Below are 19,690 nucleotides of genomic sequence, written 5' to 3'. Positions count from 1 at the left end.
GCGGCTCCTAGGATATAGGCAGGGCATAACAGGTACATCTACCAGAGACCAGCCCCCCCTATATACCAACCTTTTTTCAATATACTGTACCTACCCATCTAAGTGATGGATGACGTTTTTACACTGTGTATATAAATCTTTACCTAATAAACATCATCCTGAACAAATCGTTCTACCACTACTGTTATGCCCTTTCTCTGTTCATGTTTGTACTCAACAAGAGGAGCTGCCTGTATCATCAACAAATACACTCTACCTGTGACGAATACACCCTCTATTACAGCAGTATATATGCATATACAGTGGTGCCTTGAATTACGAGCATAATTCGTTCCGGGACTGTGCTTGTAATCAAAAATCACTCAAACTAAAGAAAATTTTCCCATAAGAAATCACTGAAATGCAGACAATTGGTTCCACTCCCCAAAAATAATGATTTTATATTCTTAATAACATGTAAAACAAATGAAGCAAACATTTAGAAACTGCTGAATGTGTCATATTATAAGTTACTGTACAGTATAGCAATCAGCATGTGGAGTATAATGTATAGTAAGTGCATAAAGCTGAAAAACACAGCAGCAGTTTGTAGATACAGGATGGGACTGCAGCAGTGGTGTAGTACAACAGGCTAGAATAGAGAAGCAGGGCTGCTGTCAGAGGTCTGTGTGGTCACATGACAGCAATAGGGAAGGGGGTGTGTGTTCAGCATGGCCCAATCAGGAAGTGAGAATCACAGAGCTGTGCAGGAGGACAGTGACAGAAACTTTATATACAGCAGTGTGAATGGCTGAGTGTGAGTGCAGGCGGATTATAGCAGCAGTGTGTATAGCTGAGTGTGAGTGCAGGCACATTAAAGCAGCAATGGAGAGGATGGAAAACACAAGGGCTGACAGAGACTGCAGAGAGCATGAAGGAATGAGTAGGGTAGATGTGGGCACATAAATGCAGCACTCTCTGTCCAGGGAAAGAGGGGTTACAGGTATGGAGAGATTACCTCCACAGTCCTGTCCCCTGATGTAAGCCCCAGCCCGAAGGGAAACTTATGATTTGGAAGATGAGGGAGACTTCCTGGGTCAGAGTATAGTCGACCATGCTATGCATACCATGCTCCTCCCCCACTCCCCCTCCCACCCAATATAGAGAGCTCTTAAACCAAAGCAATGCTATTAAACCAAGTCACAATTTAAAAGAAAACTGTGTGCTCTTCTCGCAAAACACTCTTAATCCAAGGAGATTTTAAAATCACTGTTTGTTGCCAGCGCATATCCAGCACACATCCCTGTTTAAATGAGGAAGGTGCTGCCAACAATTTATGTCTGAGAGGAACGATTTGTGTGAAAAACTCCAAGAACAAAATGTAAGCTTAACCCCTACCAGATGTACGGGTTACATGTACTGCATATGCTGGGTGGAGAACTATGAAGCAGACTCAGGGGCTATGTCTGCTCCATCCAATGCAGATGCTGGCTGCTATCGGCAGGTGATGCTGGTCATTTAACACACTAAATCCCACATTCAATAGTGACTGTGGCAGCGAGAGTTATATGACAAGAGCTACTCCTAGCCTGGTGCTGGCTGGCACACCTGAGATGCCACTATGAGTGGTTAGCATGGCAGCCAAGGGTCTTGTAAAGGCCTTTGTGGCTTCCATGTCCCTATTACATATACAGACAGGCTGTACTAGAAGACTGCCAATCTGACTGTATACTTCAATACTATAGTATCACTATGTGCTGTACAAGTGACTGAATTATTCCAATTTCACCGTACATAAAAAAAAATAAACGAACTTGTTTCAGAAAAATAAGCTGTCACGCGACTATCATATGAAATATCACTGCATATACTTACTGCAAGACATCTCTCTGTTCCAGGTTGTATTTACCCCCATTCTTCATGGCCGCATTGTGAATGGCTTCAATAGCTCGATCAATCGACTGGAGAACAACATCTTGTTCTTGCACCTAGATGAAGATGAGACAATGGGGCTATGAAACACCCTGAGGGATCAAATGACATAACAAACCTAACTACAACCCCTGGTAAAAAGTATGGAATCACCAGTCTTGGATGAGCACTCATTCAGACATTTCATGCTGTAAAACAAACTCTGATCAAAAACATGATACAATATTAAGGTCATTCCAAAGTGCAACTTGTTGGCTTTCAGGAACACTCAAAGAAATGAAGCGAAAACATTGTGGAAGTTAGTGAATGATACTTTTATTGACCAAGCACAGGGAAATAAATATGGAATCACTCAATTCTGAGGAAAAAAGTGTGGAATCACTCAAATTGGAGGTAGAAAAAAAAAGGACACACCCAGTCTATTTCCTTTCCCTAAATGGACACCTGTCCCAGATTAGATGTGCCCGTTAGTCTGCAGTTAAAAACACCTGCAGTCATGACACCTTGGAGGGCTGCTGGACGAAGTGGAGTGGCGGGAACCATGGCTCCAACAAAAGAAATGTCCCTTGAAACAAAAGAGAGGATTGTGAAACTTCTTGAAGAAGGTAACCCTACACGCATGGTTGCTAAAGATGTGGGCTGTTCACAGTCAGCTGTATCCAAGATATGGACCAAATACAAACAGCATGGAATGGTTGTTAAAGCCAAGCGTACTGGTAGACCAAGAAAGACATCAAAGCGTCAAGACAAACAACTTAAAGGGGTAGTTCACCCAAAATTTTTTTCTTTCAAATCAACTGCTGCCATGAAGTGCCAGAGATTTGTAATTTACTTCTATTAAAAAATCTCAAGCCTTCCAGTACTTATCAGCTGCTGTATGCCCAACAGGAAGTTGTATTATTTCTAGTCTGGAGAGCAGGAGAGGTTTTCTATGGGGATTTGCTACTGCTCTGGACAGTTCCTGACATGGACAAAGGAGGCAACAGAGAGCACTTTGTCAGACAGGAAAGAAAACACCACTTCCTGCTGGACACACAGCAGCTGATAAGTACTGGAAGACTTAAGATTTTTTAATAGAAGTGAATTACAAATCTCTGGCACTTCATGGCACCAGTTGATTTGAAAGAAAAAAATTTTTGGTGGACTACCCCTTTAAGGCCATTTGTCTTGAAAAACGAAAAAGTACAACTAAACAGATGAAGCACAAATGGGAGGAAGCTGGAGTCAATGTATGTGACAGAACCGTAAGAAATCGCCTAAAGGAGATGGGATTTCTATACAGGAAAGCTAAACGAAAACCAGCATTGACACCTAAACATAAAAAAAACAAGACTCCAATGGGCTAAGGAGAGGCAATCATGGACTGTGGATGACTGGATGAAAGTTGTCTTCAGTGATGAGTCAAGAATCTGCATTGGACAAGGTGATGATGCTGGAACTTTTGTTTGGTGCCGTTCCAGTGAGATTTATGAAGAGGCCTGCCTGAAGAAAACAACCAAATTTCCACAGTCCTTGATGATATGGGGCTGCATGTCAGGCGAAGGCACTGGGGAGATGACTGTGGTTAATTCTTCCATCAATGCACAAGTGACATTTTGGACAGTTTTCTCATCCCTTCAATTGAACAGATGTTTGGAGATGATGAAATAATTTTCCAAGATGACAATGCATCGTGCCATAGGGCAAAAACAGTGAAGGCATTCCTTGAAGAAAGACACATTCAGTCGATGTCATGGCCTGCAAATAGTCCAGATCTCAACCTAATTGAAAACCTGTGGTGGAGATTGAAAAAAATGGTCCACAAGAAGGCTCCAACCTGCAAAGCTGATCTGGCAACTGCTATCAAAGAGAGTTGGCACCAAATTGATGCAGAATACTGTTTGTCACTCATCAAGTCCATGCCTCAAAGACTGAAAGCTGTTATAAAAGCCAAAAGGTGGTGCAACTAAATACTAGTGATGTATTTTGAATGGTCTTTTGTTTATGTTTTTTTCATGATTCCACACTTTTTTCCTCAGAATTGAGTGATTCCATATTTATTTCCCTGTGCTTGGTCAATAAAAGTGTCATTCACTAACTTCCACAATGTTTTCTCTTCATTTCTTTGAGTGTTCCTGAAAGCCAACAAGTTGCACTTTGGAATGACCTTTAAACCCACACACCGTATACGCAGCAAATACGCAACAAATACGCAGCAGTTTGATGGTGAAGATTTAATGCTGAGCTCAGTTATTTAGATCTAATCTGCTGCGTTTTTGTTGCGTATTTGTTGCGTTTTTGCTGTGTATTCGCTGCGTATCGCAGCAGTAAATACGCTGTGTATACGGTGTGTGGGTTTATACCCTAATATTGTATCATGTTTTTGATCTGAGTTTGTTTTACCGCATGAAATGTCTGAATGAGTGCTCATCCAAGACTGGTGATTCCATACTTTTTACCAGGGGTTGTACATAGCATAAGGGTCCTATTACACAAAGTGATTTTTAACAATTAACGACTAACAATAAGCGATCACAAACGAGATTGTTTATAGTTAACCTGAAATCGTTCACCATTTTACACAGAAAGATGGTCGTTAGATACGATCGTTATTGCGATCATTTATTCCTTCTGATCTAAGAAAAACAAAGAACAATGTGCTATTACACTGAATGATTAGTGAAAAAATGTGGAATTACAGCGAACGATAATTTTAGGTTTAGATCTAAATCAACAATCAACGACATACGAACGATTTTTTAGATCATTGGCTGCAATTACACAGAACGATTATCGTTTAAATTCGAACTATATAACGATTTTTCACACAATAATAGCCCTGTGTAATAGGGCCCTTACACTCTCTTCTACCTGGATATTACCCATCACTGTAATCTACAAGGCCAGAAGAACAGTGAAGACTGACACATGCAGAGCAGTGAAAAGAACACATTTCTGTAGCCCAAAGTAGTCTTATTCACTGTTCATTTACTTCTACAGAGGTAACTGCACACTTGAATATTTAACCATTGTACAATTTGTAGAATGTCCCTGGTAACCATAGTAACTCGCTTTTCTGATGCCAAAATTGTCCTTAAAATCTAATTGATGTTTTTTGTTTCTTTTAGTTTCTTTTCCCAGCTCTTGAAAACAGGTCCTGTTGCATCCCATCTAATAGGATTCAGAACATGTAGATATTTTTCCCCTACATTATCTAGGAGAGGTAAGCCTTCCCCGCGCCTCTCCAGCCTGCCGACAGGCAATCATGTCACTTCATTACCTTCCACTTTAAGGCGCTGTAACAGCTGGGAGCCAGTAACATTGTTTCCATTTGGTTCCTGCCTCTGTAATACACTTGCACATTTTTGGGATAACAGACGGCGCAGAAATGTGAATATATTTAGATGCAATGTGAAAATAAACTCATCTTGGTAAAAATAACAGGGCCGCTGGGTCCCAGAGCTGCTGTCAGTAAGGTGATTGGTGATAAATGGCAGGGAAATGAGTTTCCATATCCAATGCCATCACTATGCAGGACTCGGAGAACAAAGCGGGGGGCAGTCTGCAAAATAACTTATCAATATACACTGCACTACTTCAGAATGACTGCGGAATAAGTGCAGTAGCTGTATAAGAGGAGCAACTGGTCTCAGTCACATATGTATGTAGGACCCCAGGACCTTATGTGCCAAAGCATTGGAGGCAGGAGGGTCTCATAGCACATGTAGATAAATCTGCAGAATACACAATCTCTGCTTATGGTGCATGCACACAGCATCTGTCTGCTGCATGGCCGATACCTGTGCCTCAACTAGAAGGGATTGCAAAACTACATGGTGTTGTTTGCCACATGGTGCCAAGCTACAAAGCGCAAACTTTAGGGTATGTGAATACTGCAAATCCAATACGTTACAAGATCCATAGTAGAAATTCAAGGTTGTGGTTGTGTAACAGATTGGCACAAGTATCTGCTCTATTGTTACTCAAAGTGGCTAATCCTTGGTGTTTGCAAATAATAAAGGCATTTAAAAAGTCAAAATACTTAAAGAGGCACAGTCACGAAAAAGCTTTTGGCATGTCAGAGAGACATGGCAAAAGTTTTGATCTTTGGGTGGTCTAGGTGTTTAGATCATGACCGATCGGGAGAACAAGCTGGGAGAGGTTGCACATAGGGCATTCTTCTCCCGACTTTGTCATGTGAGGAGACTGCTGCATAATGCAAGTCTATGGAGCCGTCTCCTCACATAGACACAGAGCAGGAAGAGGATCACATAGTAGCACGGTCCTCTCCCTGCTCACTCCACTGAGTCCACTGAGGGACTGAACACTCAGACCTTGACCAATAAAACCATTCTAATTAAAAAAAAAAAAAAAAAAAAAAAAACATTTTTGACATATGACAGATACACTTTAAACCAGTGCTTCTCAATTCCAGTCCTCAGGCCTCACCAACAGGTCATGTTTTGAGGATTTCCTTAGTATTTCACAGGTGGTATAATTATACTCAGTGCATCAGGTATTAGCACAGGTGTCTTTGTATGGTATATCCTAAAAACATGACCTGTTGGTGAGGCCTGAGGACTGGAATTGAGAAGCACTGCTTTAAACCACACCCCTTTCATGTAAAAACCACACCCATTTTCATGATGCCCCACCCTTTTGACAGGTGATGCAAAAAAAAAAAAAAAAAAGAGCCTAAAACATAATAAATGTAGTGCAAGGCATACAGGCCAATTTGCCACCCAGCTTTCCTAGAAGATGATGACTAAGAACTGAATAAATAAAACAACAAGTTGGCATTTCTGTCTATGAATCTTCAGAAAGTGTATTTAGTAGTCAAATGTCTGGTCCCTAACTGGAAAATGGACCCCTCATGTCCTCAAAGACTAAGGCTGTGTTCCCAAATTAGCATTTTTATGTGTTTTACTACAATTTCAGAGTGTAAAATGCAAATGTGCAAATTGATAAAAAAATAGGGCAATTTTTTAAGTATATAATTCAATTTCTTTCCATTCTTTTTTTCCTGAGCAGGTCATACTGGCAGATCAATAAGAAACTGGAATTGCTGCAGGCAGAGAGTGGGACCTGCCTTCTCCTGAGTCTCTGCACCAGTGAAGATTTGCTGTCAGCATTTAGAGGAGGAAAAAGAGGGAAAGCAGCACAGGAGGAATGGAGGTAATGCCACAGAAAAACTCCAGACACAAGATCTGAACTTCTACAGCCATCATATGTGCATGAGGGACAGAAACAGACAACTGCTAAAATGTAACTCATTTCTGCATCAAAAGAAAAGAAGAATAAAGATATACAAAAAGGAAGCAGTCAGACTGGTGTCTTTAAAGGGGTGGTCTGGCAATAATTCTCTAAAATCAACTGGTGTCAGAAATCAGAAAGTTATATAGAACTGTCCAGCACAGTAGCTACAGCTCTGGACAGTTCCGGTTACAGACAGAGGTGGCAGCAGACAGCACTGTGTCAGATTGGAAAGAATTCACCACTTCCTGCAGGGCATACAGCAGCTGATAAGTACTGGAAGACTTGCCATTTTTAAAGTATCTGCCATTTGTAAAAAATTTTAACATGTCAGAGGCATGTCAAAAGTTTTGATTGGTACACATCTGAGTGTTTACACCTGTACCAATCAGGAGAACGAGTGCATTGCATAGTCTGGCTCCTTGTCTGTCGATAAGCCCACCTAAAGGGGCTCATGTGCTGCTCTATGTACTTTACAGTGGGGAAATATTTTCCATGGAATGGCCTGATTTAAAGAAGAGCTCCACACCACCACCCTCCAGATGTACTTGCCTAGTTCTTCTGGCTCTGAGAGAACTATTAGATGAGCAATATTTCTCCAGCTAATGATAAACTATCACAAATGAGCGCTTTTGTGAACAACCCAAATCAAATTCGTTCACCATAATACACAGAACGATAGTCGTTAGTTATGATCGTAATTAAGATGGATGAATGAATTATGTGTACATACACCAAACGAATAACAATGATTTATAGTCAGCTTAAAAAATGTGAACAACACACGAACAAATTTTTGTTAGTTGTTGCATTTATAGACATGAATAGATTTATCGCTTAAATTCAAATAACAATGACAATTTTTTCCATGATAACCTTTCTGTGCAGTAGGGCCCTAACATTGGGGGCCAGTAGTTACTCTGGAGCAGAGGTTCTCACAGAGCTGTGAGTGTAGGTGACATCCCTGCTGATGGCATATTCAGGGAGCTGCCCAGAAAACCAAATAATTCATCAGTTTTCTCTGGATTTCCATCAGTCAGGGATAACTTTGCTTCATACTTAACATGTCTAATTGTAGCGCATAGAGCTCTTTAAACAGTAGGACAAAATAAACGCTCCCCCCAGCAGAACAGATAGGATTACTTTTTATCACTATTTTTGGATGCTGTCTCTACACTTATTGAGGATTACTAACATCTTCAGATGACCTCCAGAAGACAGCTCCTAACATGTCAGGACACACACACTATTCAGTGTGTGTGTGTGTGTGTATAATATATCACATGTAGTATGACTTGCATACACTCTTTGACTACAGAGACTTGCATCTTAGTATAAACAAGGGGAGAAGATGGTGAAAAAAGGTGCAAGGCCCCATTTCACATCATGCTTCAAAGCTGTGTCAGTGGTATTTATTTAAAAAAAACAAAACAACATTGTATTTTCCAGCGTATAAGAATACCTCGCTTCAAACCCACACCAAATAAATAAAAAACATCAGACAGCAGCGAGACCCGAGAGGCACAGAAGGAGGTGCAGTATTACCGGTAGGATACAAGGGTGGGCTAGACAGGTGAAAGAGGTGTGTTATTCTGGGCACAGCGCCACTCTACCATATCTCTTTTTTTTCCATACCCCAGCCGGCTGCAGCTTACTCTGCCCTTCATATGGTCATCACATATGGCGGGGATGCGGCTGCCTTTGAGCTCACTCCACGGTATGCGGGGACTGCAGATTTTCCAGTCCGGTTCCAAAGTTTTTCCAGCACCCGCCCGGCGTAAAACACGACCCCTGACTTTAGAGAAGATTTTATAAGTAGTCTAATAGGCAAGAAAATACTGTACCTCCCTGGCTCCCTCACAGCTGCTAAATTCCGCCACCTCCGGGTTCTGAGACGTGATGTAGCAGGCCCGCTCAGCCATTCAGCAACTACAGCAGTGTCCAGTCTCTGTGAGTAATTTGCTGAGCAGGCCTGCTATATCACGTCTTAGTACCCAGAAGCAGCAGAGTATCGGTGGAAGCCAGGGAGGTAAAGTGTGTGTGGGTTTTTTTCCCCTCTCCAGGCATTCCACAAAAAGGGGTACTAGCCGGACAACTCCTTTACCTCTACAGCTATGTGCACACTTTGGGGAGACATTTACTAAGCCTCGTATGCAAGATATAGGCACAGAAATCGGCCCTCTTGCATTGTGATGACTGCTTTTGAAAAAAAAAGGTGGGGCTTAGAAGAGGGGGTGTGGTCTCAACTGGGATATATTTTGTCCTTTTTATAGCCTAAAAACATGGCAAATTACAGCCATGCTTTGGCATGTAAGCGGACAATAAAAACTGACTAAAATTATAGCTGTGAAATACGTATGAGAACGAAGTTCAATAGAAACCACAAAAAAATTATGTTTTTTTCGGATGTGAAAGGTGAACGAGTACAAACCACATAAAAACTAAAGAGAGCCGAGATGATCAATGTCAGCCGAGAAAACCTTTAATACTGTTTTGAAGAAAGCACATAATCTAATTAACATTCAGTCCTTCCATGTAACAAGAGGGGAGCGCCTCCTCCCCCACCACTGCCCCTGACCCGCAGCCCCATCCAACATCATGCAAACAACCCGCTGAAGCATGGCGGAGCAGAACTCTGTGATTAATCTCTGACATTAATTAGCATCGCACTTCATGGGACCATTACATCCATTTCTGCAAGAATGCAAATTACGCTGAATTAATAGAATATGTAAGGTCCGCTGCTTAGAGAAATCACACTAATAAAGATTTAATCAGAATTACTATTAGTACAGGTTGCTTCCAACGTGGAGATGTAGTCACGGTGGCAGGAAATCTGAGAGGGGATGATTTATGAGTTCGGAGTGACCCGTGTGTTGTGTGACAGGTATTACATGAGTGAATGGACTTCATGCATCTTGCATACATATAGGAATGTGTGAAACCTTTACTTATAAACAACAACATGGCTGCCACCTCTATAATACTGCAACTGCTTCACAACAAAGTGAGCACTGTACAGGGGTTTCTACATTCCTTGTGACGTGACGCTGTACCCACAATCTGACCCCCCCAAGCCACTTGTACCTTCGGATAGCTGCTTTTAATCCAAGATCTGTCCTGTGGTCCGTTTGGCAGGTGATGCAGTTATTGTCCTAAAAAAAATATACTTTTAAATTTGAAGCCCCGTGCCAAACGGGAGTATCTGTGCCCTAACTTTTCACCACCCCTCCGTCCCTCTTCCCCACCCTCCTCATCATTAGTAATGCCACTGGAACGTTTTCTCCATGCTGAACACTGCACAGGTCTTAACGATCCAGCCCATGTGCCGGGCTGCCACAGGTGGGGAATAGGGGGCAATCTGCCTGGAGCATTCCTAATGATGAGGAGGGTGGGGAGGAGGGACAGAGAGGTTGTGCAAAGTTAGGGCACAGATACTCCCGTTTGGCACGGGTTTCAAATTTAAAAGTATTTTTTTAGGACAATAACTGCATCACCTGCTGAACGGACCGCAGGACAGATCTTGGATTAAAAGCAGCTATCCGAAGGTACAAGTGGTTTGGGGGGTTCAGATTGTGGGTACAGAGTCGCTTTAAAAGGAAACTATCAGCAGGTTTGTAGGTATGAACCAGCTGATTGGTTCCCTTTAAAAGGGAGCAAATCAGTACGATTGTGCCAATATGGTTCCCAATTGCACCGTGTAGATCCACGTACAGCTCCCCAAGGCTACCAGCAGTGTCTGCAGCAGTAGCTTTACATAGGGGGGAAAAGGTGTTTTATTCCAGCGCACGAGGCAGGAAGAAGGTTGGCAGCTAGTCATCTGGGGGGAAGCCGCACAAATGACTAGGCACGGCTCTCTGTCAGTACGCAGTGCGGGGATGATTGACAGGCAGAAAGACCATTTAGAAATACCCATTAGATGACTAGGTGCCATCCCTCTCCCTGCCTCGCACACCAGAATAAAACACCCTTTTCCCTGATATAAAGCTACCGCTGCAGACATGGCTGGTAACCTTGGGAGCTGCACAGAAGAGCTATATTGCGCAGCTGGAAATCATATCGGCACAATTGTGCTCATTGGTTCCCTTCAACATTGAAACTGCAACTCCATGATGGACAAGCTGCAATGGTCCTTTTACACAGAGCAATTATTCTTCAAATCTGTGCGATAACAATCGCATTTAAGCGATTATCTGCTTGTGTAAATACAGCTACCAATAAAACGTTGTGCAAGAAATCGCTCATCGTGCTCTTCAACATGTTCTAGACAGTGATGACGTCACAGAGAGGCGGGGAAGTCTGTTACATGTATTCCATGTCCATGTTCCATGCAGAACACGGAAAGTGTGAATGCGGCCTTACAGATTACTTTCGTTAATGGTTTTGAGGAGGGTGGGTTGGTGGTGACAGAGTCCACAGGGCCGTGGAGTCGGTAAGCCGCAGCTCCGACTCAGACTCCTGAATTTTATCAGGACCGACTTCAACTCCCGACTCCAACTCCTGCTCCTTTATAAATGGCCGGTCATATACCGAGTTATTTATCACACTGGCTCAGCAGCTTCTCCCTAATGTCCTACATAATCCTGGGGCAATTTCTGAGGAAATAAGGAAACATATAAAGCAGCTTCTCCTGTGCGTGCAGTGGTTGGAGCCAGTCTCCAGCCTCCATGTCCTGAACAACTCAGAACTAGACTAGATAGAGTAGGTGGTCTTTTCCTGCTGAAAATCTTCTATGTTTCTAACTAATTATTCACCATACACAAAGAAACACTGCTAACAATGCCAGATACATGTGATATAGAGGGGTCACACATAGTAATATACAGGGGGTCACACATAGTGATCTAGAGGTCCCACAGTGATATAGAAGGTCACTGTGGGGGCACTCAATAGCACGCACACACACACACAGCTTGCTGCAGCCATAGCGGACACCACACACAGCCTGCTGCAGCCATAGCACACACACAGCTTGCTGCAGCCATAGTGCACACCACACACAGCCTGCTGCGGCCATAGCACACATACACACAGCCTGCTGTGGCCATAGCACACAAACACACAGCCTGCTGTGGCCATAGCACACATACACACAGCCTGCTGCAGCCATAGTGTGCACAACCACACAGCTTGCTATAGCCATAGCACACATACACACAGCCTGCTGCAGCCATAGCACACACACAGCCTGCTGCAGTCATAGCACACACACAGCCTGCTGCAGCCATAGCATACACACACACACACAGCCTGCTGCAGCCATAGCATACACACACAGCCTGATGCAGTCATAGCAGACACACACAGCCTACTGCAGCCATAACATACACACACACACACAGATGCAGCCATTGAACACTGAAGAAAAACACACAATCTTCTCCCAGAGAGAAAACACCACACTGAGGACAGAGCTTACTGTTACACTACTTATGTCTTCTCTTCCTCCTCTATATTACACAGGATATCTCCATATTACACTGCTGCTCATATACAGTCATCCAGCATTCAGGAAGAGAACAGCACAGATCTCCCCCCACACAATGGACTCTTCCAGCTCAGAAACAAACTGCCAAATAGTGACCGACAACTTTTCCATGACCCCCCTTATCTAATAGGGCCAGTGTCCTATTACTGATATATTCCCCGACCACCCTTATCTAATAGGGCCAGTGTCCTATTAGAATGTTGCTCATAATATATATTCATGAGCAAAACTTGTAAAATTCATATCAAAATTTAATTCTACATTTTTTAAAGATTTTTTTTTTTAAAGCTGGAGTCGGAGTCGGTACATTTGTTTCAGACTCAGACTTCAGCCAAAGCTAGCTCCAACTACGACTCCGACTCCACAGCCCTGGATCTTAAAACCAATTTTTTTTTAACGATTTATCGCTCCAGCTAAACTTTAATTGGCATAAAACCAAATTGACACTTCGAAATCATTAAATGAGTGATTGAGCGAATTATCGCTCAGTGTAAGAGGATAAGGATCAGGATAAGTAGAGATCTGCAAAGTGATCACATTTTCGAGCAGCCAGTGCCAATGAATGAGCCAGATGTCGAGCTATAGATGTTCTATTGACCTCATGCCACCATGTTGCTGTCACTTTTTTTTCTCTTTTGAATAGTTCAATGCATCAGTGTCAAAGTCCTGATAAATACTCATTCCCTCATTTATTTTCCAGCCTCGCTCTGGTTGCTCTGAATCTTAGACTAACAGATGACACATATTAGGGATCATTAGTCCTGTAAAGCTGAATGAAACCAGTTATCAAGAGAAAAGACAAAAACAACACAGACTGTTAATAATGTGGTCACCCCATGATAGAGGGCACATTATGCTCACAATCGCTGACTGACCAGAGGTACAAAGATGAGGATTGTTCCTACTCAACAATGGTGGTCGGCAGAGACTCATACATACAAGGGGTTTTGTACCAAATTTGTGTAAAAAGAACAAGTGTTAGCTCTGTGTAATGCTGGTGTCCAGGACCGTCTCCTTTACCTTGTCAAATCAAGCGAGAATCAATATCATATAACCTGTGGTGACACAGACGCCTTTGGTCTCCAGGATTTCCTGTACAAGTTCTTTATGGAAACTTTCTTTTCAATATACTGTAGATGGCACAAAACTTCTTTAATTTTCTTTAATTATTACATAATGAGCACATAGTATATAATAATTTTGTGACTGGGGCACTAATGTATTGATATATGAAGCCTCTACATTGAAGAACATGGGGATACTATGAACAGAGAATGCAAGGCTTGCTCTACAGTCATGGCCAAATGTTTTGAGAATGATACAAATATTAATTTTTACAAAAGTCTACTGCTTCAGTTTTTAAAATGGCAATTTGCATATACTCCAGAATGTTATAAAGAGTGATCAGCTTAACAGCAATTACTTGCAAAGTCAATATTTGCCTTGAAAATGAACTTTATCCCCCAAAACACATTTTAACATCATTGCAGCCCTGCCTTAAAAGGACCAGCTAACATCGTTTCAGTGATTGCTCCATTAACACAGGTGTGGGTGTTCATGAGGACAGGGCTGGAGATCATCCTGTCATGATTAAGTAAGAATGACACCACTGGACACTTTAAAAAGAGGCTGGTGCTTGGCATCATTGTTTCTCTTCTGTTAACCATGGTTATCTCTAAAGAAACACGTGCAGTCATCATTGCACTGCACAAAAATGGCCTAAACAGGGAAGAGTATCGCAGCTAGAAAGATTGCACCTCAGTCAACAATCTATCGCATCATCAAGAACTTCAAGGAGAGAGGTTCCATTGTTGCCAAAAAGGCTCCAGGGCGCCGAAGAAAGACCAGCAAGCGCCAGGAACGTCTCTTAAAAGTGTTTCAGCTGCGGGATCAGGCTACCAGCAGTGCAGAGCTTGCTCAGGAATGGCAGCAGGCAGGTGTGAGTGCATCTGCATGCACTGTGAGGCGGATTCTCTTGCAGCAAGGCCTGGTCTCAAGGAGGGCAGCAAAGAATCCACTTCTCTCCAGAAAAAACATCAGGGACAGACTGATTTTCTGCAAAAGGTACAGGGAGTGGACTGCTGAGGACTAGGGGAAAGTCATTTTCTCTGATAAATCCCCTTTCCGATTGTTTGGGACATCTGGAAAACAGCTTATTCGGAGAAGACGAGATGAGCGCTACCACCAGTCTTGTCTCATGCCAACTGTAAAGCATCCTGAAACCATTCATGTGTGGGGTTGCTTCTCAGCCAAGGGAATCGGCTCTCTCACAGTCTTGCCTAAAAACACAGTCATGAATAAAGAATGGTACCAGAATGTCCTCCAAGAGCAACTTCTCCCAACCGTCCAAGAGCAGTTTGGCGATCAACAATGCCATTTCCAGCATGATGGAGCACCTTGCCATAAAGCGAAGGTGATAGCTAAATGGCTCAGGGAACAAAACATATTTTGGGTCAATGGCCTGGAAACTCCCCAGATCTTAATCCCATTGATAACTTGGGGTCAATCATCAAGAGACGGGTGGACAAACAAAAAACCACAAATTCTGACAAAATGCAAACATTGTGCAAGAATGGACTGCTATCAGTCAGGATTTGGTCCACAAGTTGATTGAGAGCATGCCAGGGAGAATTGCAGAGGTCCTGAAGAAGAAGGGTCAACACTGCAAATACTGACTTAACTTCATTAATGCATTAACTCATTCTAACTGTCAATATAAGCTTTTGTTACTCATAATATGATTGCAATTATATTTCTGTATGTGATAAAAACATCTGACACACACATAAAAAACCAGAGGGCAGCAGACCATGTGAAAATATAATATTTGTGTCAATCTTAAAACTTTTGGCCACGACTGTATAGAGTTTCTCCCAAAAATTAGATAGGGTCTGATACATTTTTTTTTTCCGAAAAAAGGGCTAGGACTTATTGTCAGGTAAATCTTTTCACAGAAACACAGTTATGCCCCTACACTGTAGCCCCACTCTATGTGGTACTTAGCTGCCATACTGTATGTCCCATTGCTGTTAGGCTCCTATACTATAAGTTCCCCTGTAGTTAAGCCTGCATACTGTATAACTCCCACCCTCCTCTGTAGTTGTTCCCCCATACTGTATACATCCCTCCTTTGCAGTAAGGCCCCCATACTGTATACCTACCTCCCCTCTCTGTAGTTCTTCCCCCATATTGTATAAGTACATCTCCCTTGTGCAGTAAGGCCCCCCCCATACTGTATACCTCCCTCCTTTATAGTAAGGTCCCTCCATACTGTATACCTCCCTCCCCCCTCTGTAGTTGTTCCCCCATACTGTATACAGCCCCCCCCCCCGCAGTAAGGCCCCCCCATACTGTATACCTCCCTCCCTCCTTTATAGTAAGGTCCCTCCATACTGTATACCTCCCTCCCCCCCTCTGTAGTTGTTTCCCCATACTGTATACAGCCCCCCCCCCCCGCAGTAAGGCCCCCCATACTGTATATCTGATACCCCCCTCTGAAGTTCTTCCTCCATTCTGTGTACACTCTGCTGTAGTTGCTCTCCCATACTGTATTCCTCCCTCTCCTCCTCTCTGTAGTTCTTCCCCCATATTGTATAAGTACAAGCCCCTTGCGCAGAAAGGCTCCCCATACTGAATACCTCCCACCCTCCCTTGTAGTAAGGTCCCCCCATACTGTATAACTCCCTCCATATTGTATAAGTACAACCCCCTTCTGCAGTAAGGCTCCACCCTCCCTTGTAGTAAGTTCCCCCCATACTGTATAACTCCCTCCATATTGTATAAGTACATGCCCCCTTTGCAGTAAGGCTCCCCATACAGCATACCTCCCTCCCCTGCAAGGAGTCCCTATACTATATCCCTCCCCTCTCTGTAGTTCTTCTCCTACACTGTATACATCCCACTCTGCAGTAAGGCCCCCATACTGTATACACTCCTCTGTAGTTGTTCTCTCATACTTTATACCTCCCTCCCCCATCTGTAGTTGTTCCCCTATACTGTATACACCCCCCCTCTGTAGGTAAAGAAGATCCACTATTACAGCCAATGAGAGCTGCTAGTATACAGTATCCTGACCAGACACAGTGTAAGGGGATAGCGCCTGTGAGCATGCCGACAGGAGCAGCTGCCATCTTTTTACAGACCAATGGTATTTCTGGCATCTGCAAGTATAATACATGGACCCATAAACATTGCTCAGAGTTATCCACAGTTATGATAGATTACTAACACTTCTACATATAATACATACGAGTGCCGACTGACGTTCAGTTTTTTGGTAATAGTCCAACCTGAGGTTGTAGGTTTTTAATGGGGGCTAAGTGCAGCCAAATATATTATCCAATGTAGCCTTCCAATATCCACTACATAGAATGCAGAATTAGCGACACTGGGGGATAGTTGGACAAAGGGTTAGCTCTGCAGTACAATGGCGCACAAGCATGAAATCCCATAATACTGTGGAAAAATCAGTGCTGTAGTCCTGATCAAGGGATCAATGGAGGTCCCAAAGGTTGGACCTATACTGATGATGAAGTGATGGCATATCCTAGTGATATCTACCACTTTATGAGCCTGCCTAAGCTTCTCATATGAGCAGCTCCTGCAATATTATTAAGTGAGCATTAACCCTTGCCTTGTCATCGTCACAAGCCCCAATGACTACAGGGGCTATAAAGTGATAATAAAATGGGGAAGGCAGCTCTCCTAAAACAGAACTCAATGAAGGTGTTTACTCTCCTCAGGTACAACGCATTTCAGGCCATCTTATGATCAGGCTGTCATTTAGCAAACATATCTTCTTATTGTGCGAGGAACAGCATGATCCTGAGGCTCTGTGCTATGAAACCATAGGCACCAATGTGGATGTGGGGTCTTATGGTTGGCAATACTGCAATATTACAGGGTTAAAAAAAAAAATCTCCTAAAGAGTAATTATGACTGGGCAATTATGGGGAAAACGGGTCTAAAATAACAGATTTTCTTTTTACTCACAGTAAACTTGAGCACTCGCTTGCTCCTCGTTCCCCGCTCGCTGCCGATACTATTACACACGTCGGCAGCGAACGGGTGAGTACAGGGGTGGCTGGCCAGGTGATTGCTTGATCGTCCGGGCAGCCCATAGCAGATAACAGCGGTGCCGCCACTCCTGTTCCACGGAGCGACAGCAGCAGATTGCTGCTATATTAGTCGTTTGTCTTTCAACATGTTGAAAGACAAATGACAGCAACGATCACCCGACATCGTTTATGGCCGTATACGGCCGATCATAGTTTCATGTAATAGGGCCTTAACACTCCACTCCAATCACCCACTCCCATCTCCCTCCTCCTTTTTCCACTGACTTGCATAAGCAGCATGTAACTGGATCCACCAGTGATTGTTTTGTTTTTCAAAGTGAATGAAAGTTTAGGAGAGAGCGGGCAAAGGAAACAGAAGGGGAGCATGATAAGATGAGAAAGAAGAAGCATTTTTTTCACTGATAATACAATTTACTACATGCACTTATGTAAAGTTTGTTTAAAGCCAGGGTCTTTTTAAAGGAGACCTGTGCCAAACTATTTTAGTAAATCCATGTATTGCTCATGAAATATGAATTTTGGAACATTATTGCTCTGCAAATGTTGCTAGAAATGCATGAACAAATAGCCAACCGAGGGTTTTCAGATGGGAGTGTGTCTGGGACTATCCAATCATAGCTTACAGTCTGGAACACCCCACCCCCCAAGTAACGCCCACTTGGCTAATTGATCATACCTCTCTAGAATTGTTATTTCACTGGGAATGCATTTATTTACTGAAACCAACAGATTGAGAGGCCATGGGTCCCATATAAAATCTGCAAATTTCTTTGGTCATTTGATATCGATACTGTCCATAAAAGTTCCTATTATCTAGGAACTAAAAGCGTTAATTCGAAGTCTTAGGTAAACTAACAGCATGTTAGACGCAGCTAACCTGTGGTTAAGGAATATTCATCCGGTACACTGCTGTGATGAGGGCCGGAGTGACACCACAGCAAAACACTGCCCAAATATGCACTAGAGGGGCGGCTGGCCGGATCAGTGTACTGAGGACGGTAGCCCCGCCCCCAGTGCACCAAACTGCTTCATTAGCATATAGATAAAATTACAAACTTAACAAAAACGGGGATGAAGTTGAAGGTAAGGAAACTACTCTGAAGGCAGCAGAGAATAAAGGTAAGGAAAATTCCCTAATCTTCAGCGTCCTGTGGTCTATTGGGACACTTGGTAATATACTGACAGACATTAGATTAGCAGCAGAAAATCCCATCAATTGAATGCCAGAAAGTGTGCACAAGATCCCCCAAACATCTGCAACCAGGGGAACCATGAAACCAACATGTTAGATGTTCTGTGGTCTATAGCCAGCTTTATTAGCTTTTTATGCCCATCAATGCAACATGAAGTGGGTATAGAGTAAGCGTCATTACTGAACCTACAGTCATATGGGATTTCAACTACAAAAAGCCTCTGTGAACCTCTGCAGGTTTATTCTGCCAGATATTTCCTCTCTCTGTGGGTTATCAGTTACATGGTTACGAGGCCTCGGTTATTGCAGGACTATAACCTGATAACCCTAATCATCTGGAGCTACCCCCATCTCTATGTCCTGGAATCCCCCACAGTCACCATATTCCCTTGTACTACCAGCTTTTATGTGACATTTCATTTTTCTTTCTGTGGCCTACAACAGATTCATTACAAGAAAATATGGATGCGCTTTCCCTCTAAATGATTAGCTTTGTTTAGCTGCGCTGTATTATCTGGGGTTTTAGCTTAGGTTATATGCCGCCTGTCAAGAAGCTGAACATCATTATATCACAGCAAATTCAACATACACTTCAGGGTTACAATAATTGACTACAATAGCAATCGTCCTCGGGTGCACTGGGAGAGGGGAAAAAGAAGAAGAAAAAAATATATATAATGTCACATTACACCGTATACGGGAACTAAAAATAGTGGCAGCTATTCCCCAGACACGACGCATCAAAACAGACGGTGCGATCCGTGTGACAGGTTAGTTCAATGCAATTCC

General features: G+C 42.9%; 1 protein-coding gene across 4 annotated transcripts in view; it reads right to left on the bottom strand.

The window, feature by feature from the left end:
* The window catches only part of NCKIPSD (NCK interacting protein with SH3 domain), a 74,798-nt gene that overhangs the window by 40,564 nt on the left and 14,544 nt on the right, over nucleotides 1-19,690 (bottom strand). For all 4 annotated transcript variants that reach the window (XM_069966764.1, XM_069966765.1, XM_069966767.1 and 1 more), the window contains one exon: nucleotides 1,855-1,967. In XM_069966764.1, the coding sequence (XP_069822865.1) occupies nucleotides 1,855-1,967 (113 nt within the window). The remainder of the gene's footprint in view (nucleotides 1-1,854; nucleotides 1,968-19,690) is intronic.

The sequence above is a fragment of the Dendropsophus ebraccatus genome, chromosome 4 (assembly GCF_027789765.1).
Source record: "Dendropsophus ebraccatus isolate aDenEbr1 chromosome 4, aDenEbr1.pat, whole genome shotgun sequence".
Taxonomy (NCBI): domain Eukaryota; kingdom Metazoa; phylum Chordata; class Amphibia; order Anura; family Hylidae; genus Dendropsophus; species Dendropsophus ebraccatus.
Note: the sequence above shows the minus strand (reverse complement) of the source record. Positions and strands in the feature narration are given on the sequence as shown.